This window comes from Vipera berus (genome assembly GCF_964194415.1).
Source record: "Vipera berus genome assembly, chromosome: 3".
NCBI classification, from domain to species: Eukaryota; Metazoa; Chordata; class Lepidosauria; order Squamata; family Viperidae; genus Vipera; species Vipera berus.
In genome coordinates this window covers 48,908,408-48,916,808 of record NC_138204.1, presented here as the reverse complement: position 1 = coordinate 48,916,808, position 8,401 = coordinate 48,908,408, and the positions used below count along the sequence as shown (strand labels likewise).

General features: G+C 49.5%; 1 protein-coding gene across 1 annotated transcript; it reads right to left on the bottom strand.

The window, feature by feature from the left end:
• Positions 1-1,756: 1,756 nt before the first annotated feature.
• LOC308667029 (uncharacterized protein) lies at positions 1,757-7,539 on the bottom strand. The gene is made up of 3 exons (XM_081326077.1): positions 7,508-7,539; positions 6,201-6,605; positions 1,757-2,191 (listed from the first exon to the last, which is right to left on the bottom strand). The coding sequence occupies exons 2-3, from the start codon at positions 6,559-6,561 to the stop codon at positions 2,058-2,060; spliced, it is 495 nt and encodes a 164-aa protein (XP_081182203.1). The 5' UTR covers positions 6,562-6,605; positions 7,508-7,539; the 3' UTR covers positions 1,757-2,057.
• Positions 7,540-8,401: the final 862 nt, after the last annotated feature.

The following is an 8,401-nucleotide window of genomic DNA, read 5'->3' as shown; positions in this document are numbered from 1 at the left end:
AAAACAAATTTTCTCTTTCTCTTTCCATTAGAGATGTGAAACTTGTAGCCTCTTTCAAATGTTGCTGACCTACAATACTCAGCAGATCAATTTCTAGCCTAGTTAATGATGGGGGATGTGGATGGTGTAGTTCAGCAACATCTGCAAGAGGCTACAATTTCATCTTCTTTGTTGACAGCTACGTATCTGGCCCAAGCTGAACAGCTGCTAACAGTTTTCCTGCACTCCAGCTCACCTGAAGCCAGGAAGCATCCATGCTATGGCAAGATTTCTGCTGGAAAAATTCATATAGGAGGTGCTCAGAGATACATGGCATTTTTCCAATGTCAAATCCTGTTCATGTTTTCATTGTTGGAGCAATTCATATTTATATTAAGTGAATCCAAAACAATATAAAAGAACATGACTTTAGATACTCTCTTCTCCCCTTTTTATGTTGTGAGAGAGATACCTTGTACATACCCTGCAGGTCATAGGAACTTGGCAGCAAATTCTGTAGCTCTCTGTTCTCCTAATAGTGTATAAGATAATATAATGTCTATGGGTGCTAATGTATTGATGGATACAGGTAGTCCTTGACTTACAGCAGTTCATTTAGTGACCATTCAAAGTTACAACGGCACTGGAAAAAGTGACTAACCATTGCAGCATCCCCATGATCACAATTCAGATGCTTGGCAGCAGATTCATATTTACAACAATTACAATGTCCCGGGGTCATGTGATCAGCTTTTGCAACCTTCTGACAAGCAAAGTGAACGGGGAAGCTCGATTCATGTAACAACCATGTTACTAACTTAACAACTGCAGTGATTTACTTAACAACTGTGGCAAGATAGATGGTAAAATGGGGTAGAACTGAACAAATGTTTCACTTAGCAACATAAATTTTGGGCTCATTGGTAAGTCATCCTTCGAGGACCACCTATACCCTCTTGGTACTTATTGCATTTGACTATTCTGTAATGATTCTTTTACCTAAAGTATACGCTACATTAGAAACTAGCATACTGTAGTGCAAAGAAAAAATACCAGACTCTAGTATTGTCTTTATTTTCAAAATAGTCTGGGATTTATTTATGTGAAAGTCTTCTAGGTCTATTCTTCCATGTCTATAAAATAGAATAATTGTAACTGATAGATCAGCAGGATATAGAGAGGTTTTGAAGGCCTTGAATTCTACCTGCCAAGCTACACTGCGTGCTTACTTTTTTTTTTAATAAATGGAATAATGTAGAACTCAGTTGATACACAACAGCATCTCTTGGACAAAAAGCCCCAGTTCTTGCTATTTCAGCCTCAAAGGCTTTTTCTATATTCACAAGTGGCAATACAGTTTAAACAATGTAAAATGAATATGAAACCTCAAAGTCTGTCCAGATAATTTCATGTTGGGATGCAGTTCTCATACTTTCCTAATATCATATGCTATATTTGCATATGCATAAGCTACATTCATATTCATTAGTATTCTGCTGATATGCTATAAAACATGCATGAGAATCTGAGCTGTAGGAAGACAAAAGAAGCTTGAAACATACCTCTCCTCTTTCTCCTGATGAGCACCATGACAACTAATGTGAAGGCAGCAAAAATGGTTACACCAACAGCAATGGAAACCAGAATCCAGACAACTTGGTAAACTCTGCAATAATTAGAGTTTATAAGTCTAATATAATAATATAAGTCTTATAATATAATATAAGTCTTATGTATAATATAAGTCTAATAATAAACTAAGTTGCATCAATTAAAACAAGTTAACCATCAGTTTGGCAGATTACCTTTGTACCTGAAGTACAAAGTCACATTTTATGAGGCTTTCAGAGGGAAACAGAAAAATGAAAATGGCTTGAACTTGGTAGCACACTACTAGAGTGAAAGAAAGACAAAGATCCCCCACAGACAACTATGCTAAATACCATGAATCAAAATTCTTCCAAGCCATAAAAAAGAAGCCTGGGAATGATCTAAAATATAATAATCTCTCAGTGGAAGAGGCAAGATCTACAAATGTATCTTTGCTTTGATAATTGATTGAAACTAACCGCAGTGTCTCAAAAAGTGAATGAGTAAATAGATCCCACAGCAAGCACAATTTCTTGATTAATCTTTTCAAATAGCAATTTAAATGGTCGATACCTTTGTTCATCTTCACTGGTTGCAGTCACAATATCTTTCTTTTGCTGTTCTGGGAATAAAATTATAACAAAAAAAAGAAACTGAGGTATTTGGCCTTATTATGGCTGCTCTTCATAGATAAGTTTTAGGTTTTCCTTAAAAAGTTTTTACACCGCACAATATCTATTTCTTTTTCTAAAACTCTTTTTTTGCCCAGCAAGGTCTTAACATGAACACAACTATTCATAATTTAAAGTACCGTATATACTTGAGTATAAGCCGACTCGAGTATAAGCCGAGACCCCCAATTTCACCCCCAAAAACTGGAAAAAGTTATTGACTCGAGTATAAGCCGATCCGCCGTTCTGCAAGCCTCTGCCGCCAGCAGAGGCTCGATCCGCCATTTTGCAAGCCTGAATACACAGGAATACCCTGTGTGGCCGCGGCTCTCGGGGAAGCCCTGGCTGTCCGCTTCCTCGCTCCACGCTGCCATTTGGGGCCCGCGCGTTCCCCGGGCAAATCGCGGCGCCCAGCAGGCGAGGAAACACGCCCGCTCCAGTCGCCCCCCCTTCCCTCAGGAGACGCGAAGCAAGTGACCGCCCGGAGCTTACCGAGGACTTGCGCGCGGCCGAGGCTTCGGTGCTTCCAGGATCGCGCGCACCTCCACCGTTCCTCCTGCCGACGTTTGGGGAGGTTTGGGCGCCTCCCCAAACCTCGGCAGGTCTCCGTTCCTCCGCGCAGACCTGCCGACCTTTGGGGAGGTTTGGGCGCCTCCCCAAACCTCCCGAAACCTCGGCAGGTCTCCGTTCCTCCTGCCGACCTTTGGGGAGGTTTGGGCGCCTCCCCAAACCTCCCCAAACCTCGGCAGGTCTCCGTTCCTCCTGCCGACCTTTGGGGAGGTTTGGGCGCCTCCCCAAACCTCCCCAAACCTCGGCAGGTCTCCGTTCCTCCTGCCGACCTTTGGGGAGGTTTGGGCGCCTCCCCAAACCTCGGCAGGTCTCCGTTCCTCCTGCCGACCTTTGGGGAGGTTTGGGCGCCTCCCCAAACCTCCCCAAACCTCGGCAGGTCTCCGTTCCTCCTGCCGACCTTTGGGGAGGTTAGGGTGCCTCCCCAAACCTCCCCAAACCTCGGCAGGTCTCCTTTCCTCCGCGCAGACCTGCCGACCTTTGGGGAGGTTTGGGCGCCTCCCCAAACCTCCCCAAACCTCGGCAGGTCTCCGTTCCTCCGCGCAGACCTGCCGACCTTTGGGGAGGTTTGGGCGCCTCCCCAAACCTCCCCAAACCTCGGCAGGTCTCAGTTCCTCCGCGCAGACCTGCCGACCTTTGGGGAGGTTTGGGCGCCTCCCCAAACCTCGGCAGGTCTCCGTTCCTCCTGCCGACCTTTGGGGAGGTTTGGGCGCCTCCCCAAACCTCGGCAGGTCTCCGTTCCTCCTGCCGACCTTTGGGGAGGTTTGGGCGCCTCCCCAAACCTCCCCAAACCTCGGCAGGTCTCCGTTCCTCCTGCCGACCTTTGGGGAGGTTTGGGCGCCTCCCCAAACCTCCCCAAACCTCGGCAGGTCTCCGTTCCTCCTGCCGACCTTTGGGGAGGTTTGGGCGCCTCCCCAAACCTCGGCAGGTCTCCGTTCCTCCTGCCGACCTTTGGGGAGGTTTGGGCGCCTCCCCAAACCTCGGCAGGTCTCCGTTCCTCCTGCCAACCTTTGGGGAGGTTTGGGCGCCTCCCCAAACCTCCCCAAACCTCGGCAGGTCTCCGTTCCTCCTGCCGACCTTTGGGGAGGTTAGGGTGCCTCCCCAAACCTCCCCAAACCTCGGCAGGTCTCCGTTCCTCCGCGCAGACCTGCCGACCTTTGGGGAGGTTTGGGCGCCTCCCCAAACCTCCCCAAACCTCGGCAGGTCTCCGTTCCTCCGCGCAGACCTGCCGACCTTTGGGGAGGTTTGGGCACCTCCCCAAACCTCCCCAAACCTCGGCAGGTCTCCGTTCCTCCTGCCGACCTTTGGGGAGGTTTGGGCGCCTCCCCAAACCTCGGCAGGTCTCCATTCCTCCGCACAGACCTGCCGACCTTTGGGGAGGTTTGGGCGCCTCCCCAAACCTCCCCAAACCTCGGCAGGTCTCCGTTCCTCCTGCCGACCTTTGGGGAGGTTTGGGCGCCTCCCCAAACCTCCCCAAACCTTGGCAGGTCTCCGTTCCTCCTGCCGACCTTTGGGGAGGTTTGGGCACCTCCCCAAACCTCCCCAAACCTCGGCAGATCTCCGTTCCTTCTGCCGACCTTTGGGGAGGTTTGGGCGCCTCCCCAAACCTCCCCAAACCTCGGCAGGTCTCCGTTCCTCCTGCCGACCTTTGGGGAGGTTTGGGCGCCTCCCCAAACCTCCCCAAACCTCGGCAGGTCTCCGTTCCTCCGCGCAGACCTGCCGACCTTTGGGGAGGTTTGGGCGCCTCCCCAAACCTCCCCAAACCTCGGCAGGTCTCCGTTCCTCCTGCCGACCTTTGGGGAGGTTGGGGCGCCTCCCCAAACCTCCCCAAACCTCGGCAGGTCTCCGTTCCTCCTGCCGACCTTTGGGGAGGTTGGGGCGCCTCCCCAAACCTCCCCAAACCTCGGCAGGTCTCCGTTCCTCCTGCCGACCTTTGGGGAGGGTTGGGCGCCTCCCCAAACCTCGGCAGGTCTCCGTTCCTCCGCGCAGACCTGCCGACGTTTGGGGAGGTTTGGGGAGGCGCCCAAACCTCCCCAAAGGTCGGCAGGAGGAACGGAGACCTGCCGAGGTTTGGGGAGGTTTGGGGAGGCGCCCAAACCTCCCCAAACCTCGGCAGGTCTGCGCGGAGGAACGGAGACCTGCCGAGGTTTGGGGAGGTTTGGGGAGGCGCCCAAACCTCCCCAAAGGTCGGCAGGTCTGCGCGGAGGAACGGAGACCTGCCGAGGTTTGGGGAGGCGCCCAAACATCCCCAAAGGTCGGCAGGAGGAACGGAGACCTGCCGAGGTTTGGGGAGGTTTGGGGAGGCGCCCAAACCTCCCCAAAGGTCGGCAGGAGGAACGGAGACCTGCCGAGGTTTGGGGAGGTTTGGGGAGGCGCCCAAACCTCCCCAAAGGTCGGCAGGAGGAACGGAGACCTGCCGAGGTTTGGGGAGGTTTGGGGAGGCGCCCAAACCTCCCCAAAGGTCGGCAGGTCTGCGCGGAGGAACGGAGACCTGCCGAGGTTTGGGGAGGTTTGGGGAGGCGCCCAAACCTCCCCAAAGGTCGGCAGGAGGAACGGAGACCTGCCGAGGTTTGGGGAGGTTTGGGGAGGCGCCCAAACCTCCCCAAAGGTCGGCAGGTCTGCGCGGAGGAACGGAGACCTGCCGAGGTTTGGGGAGGTTTGGGGAGGCGCCCAAACCTCCCCAAAGGTCGGCAGGTCTGCGCGGAGGAACAGAGACCTGCCGAGGTTTGGGGAGGTTTGGGGAGGCGCCCAAACCTCCCCAAAGGTCGGCAGGAGGAACGGAGACCTGCCGAGGTTTGGGGAGGTTTGGGGAGGCGCCCAAACCTCCCCAAAGGTCGGCAGGAGGAACGGAGACCTGCCGAGGTTTGGGGAGGTTTGGGGAGGCGCCCAAACCTCCCCAAAGGTCGGCAGGTCTGCGCGGAGGAACGGAGACCTGCCGAGGTTTGGGGAGGCGCCCAAACCTCCCCAAACGTCGGCAGGTCTCCGTTCCTCCGCGCCCTGCCTGCCTGCTTCTTTCCGCTGCGGAAAGAAGCAGGCAGGCAAGGCGCGGAGGTCCGGAGACCTGCCGACGTTTGGGGAGGTTTGGGGAGGTGCGCGCGCACCTCCCCAAACCTCCCCAAACTTCGGCAGGTCTCCGGATGGCGGTGGCTTGGGAGAGGTGCGCGCGATCCCGGAAGCACCAAAGCCTCGGCCGCGCACAAGTCCTCGGTAAGTTTTTTTGTTGACTGGAGTATAAGCCGAAGTGGAATTTTTCAGCCCAAAAAGTGGGCTGAAAAATTCGGCTTATACTCAAGTATATACGGTAGATGATGTGCAGGTTGCTGTATCTTGATTTCAGAAGTTTCCTGGTATGTGAAGTCACTGCCCCCCCCCCAATTTTCTGCTAGTGCTCACCTTTTTGAACAATCACCCTGATGTTTCTTAAAGGGATTATATTGGGGCCATCAAGAACCCCAAACCAATATATCCCTGTATCTTCTGACTGAAGAGCTGACATGAAGACGTAAATACATCCATTTCCCAAATCATTTAGAATGACGCGTTGATTTGGTTGTGTAGTGAGACCTTTCCACCCTGATCTGGAAAAGTTTATGGGCTTCTCAAGACTGCATTCTTTCGGCAGCTCCTCTTTGCACCAGACTTTCTCTGCTTGCGCATGTTGCTGGGAACAAAAAGCCTTGATGCTGAGAGATTCTCCTTGTATCTTGATCACCTCTTGTGTCTTCATTCCTGATATGGTAGAAGTAAATAGCATCCTAGATGTTGGAGGTGAGGGAGTTTTACTAGGCAAGAAATGACCTAGGAAAAGAATAGTTTAAAAAAGGGAGAAGCTTGGTATTTCAAATGTAGGAGTCCTATGTTTTGCTTCTTACAGCAATATGTGTGCAAAGCATTCAAAGTAGGGGCTTTGCAATAAAGTAAGGAGAATGAAGCCTCTGAATCATTAAAGAAATTGTGACTTTTGTGAGGTTCACATGGCTCTTTAGACACTGTTTCCACATGTATGTGCAGGTATAGCTGTTTTGAACAAAACAAGATTACTTAGGGTACTCCATTCAACAGCATCTCATTAATTGATGTTAGCTGGCATAGTAAGTCATTCAGGGTCTTCAGAAAAATACTATGATAAAGGGCATTTGGCTAGGTTTGACATCAGAGGCATTCAAATTGTAAAATAGGTCAAGATGATGACCATGCAATAAGCTGTGCCCCTTTTTAAATGTGTGTTGCACATATAGCACATCTGTAAAAAGGATGAGGCTTCAATTGTACAGTCATGACCATCATCTTGATTTTTTCCCCAATCCCCTTTCTCTTATAGATGAAAATGATATGGGATAATGCAGGTTCTGTTTGGGTATTGTAACAAAAAATAGCATTCTGATTCAAACAAAAGTAGAAAATAGGATACAACAACACAGCTACGACCACACATGTGCCTTCTGGAGCAAAACAAATGTGGTGGAGGGAGAGGGAGGGACAGAGACAATCTTCCTGAGCTATGAATATATTTTAAAATATGCCAATTTAACTGAGGCTCAGGATGAACCAAGGTAATACATGACAGATTCCACTCATATGGCTTCTCAGTCTCTGCAACACTAGAGAAAATATGGTACTAGCATCAATGTCAGATCCCTATATTCTGAAAGTCCTTTTATCTGAGAAATGGTTTCCCCCACTTATCCACCAATGCTTACCATGATGAACTACTACTTTGACTGAGTTTACAGAAACCATCTTCACACCAGTTAGAAGTCCAAACCAATATGTCCCTGAATCTTCAACTTGGAGATTCTTCATGAGTAAAGAAATGCAACCATTTACTACACCTTCAAGCATGACCTTTTGGTTTGTTTCAGTAGTCAGATATCGCCATCCTAGTTCTGTGAAGTTTCTTGAATTTGGGAACTGGCATTCTTTGTACTGTTTTGCTTTGCACCAAATGGTGTTCCCTTGAAAATATTGATAGGCACAGAACACTCTTATTCTGAGGGAAGTTCCTTGAGTTAGTACCAGCACTTTTTGACTCTTTCCTGTGTTTTGTAAACTTGCAGTAGAAGGACTTGGTAATAAGTAAGATGTACAGGATGCAAAAAGACCTGGAACAAAAACCATATTGATAAAATTGACAGATTAAATCATCTAACTCAACCCTTGGCAACACAAGTTCTTGAGAGGCACAAAACTTTCCCAGCCTCAACAGGATTGAACCAAATATATATTTGGAATTCTCTGGGAGAAACGGGCCTCGCAGAATGATGCCCTAAAGGAGAAAGAATATACATCCAATCTATATCTCTTGCCTGTCACAGGCCAGTTCAGATGGCCTGAAACTTTTTGCTATATGTGAGTTCAGCAATGGCTTGCTCAGTTGTGGTGTTAAAGTAAGCAACTGAGTGTCAGATTGCTGAACACCAAAAGGTGTTTTCAAAAGGCTACTTCAAAAAGCCTTAACAGCCCCAATGGGTTTTTAATGCATTACGAATTTTAATTCAGAATCTATTTGTAATCTATCTCACATGTAACCTATATGTACGCAAAACCAACCTGTCTTTCCCTCCCTGCACTTCATCCAATTTAAACTCCACATC

Excerpts from the sequence above, each read along its gene's own strand:
- LOC308667029 (XM_081326077.1), bottom strand. The coding sequence starts at position 6,561 with ATGCTATTTACTTCTACCATATCAGGAATGAAGACACAAGAGGTGATC. Across the intron at positions 2,192-6,200 it reads CAGGGTGATTGTTCAAAAAG|AACAGCAAAAGAAAGATATT; the intron begins GTGAGCACTAGC and ends TTTTATTCCCAG.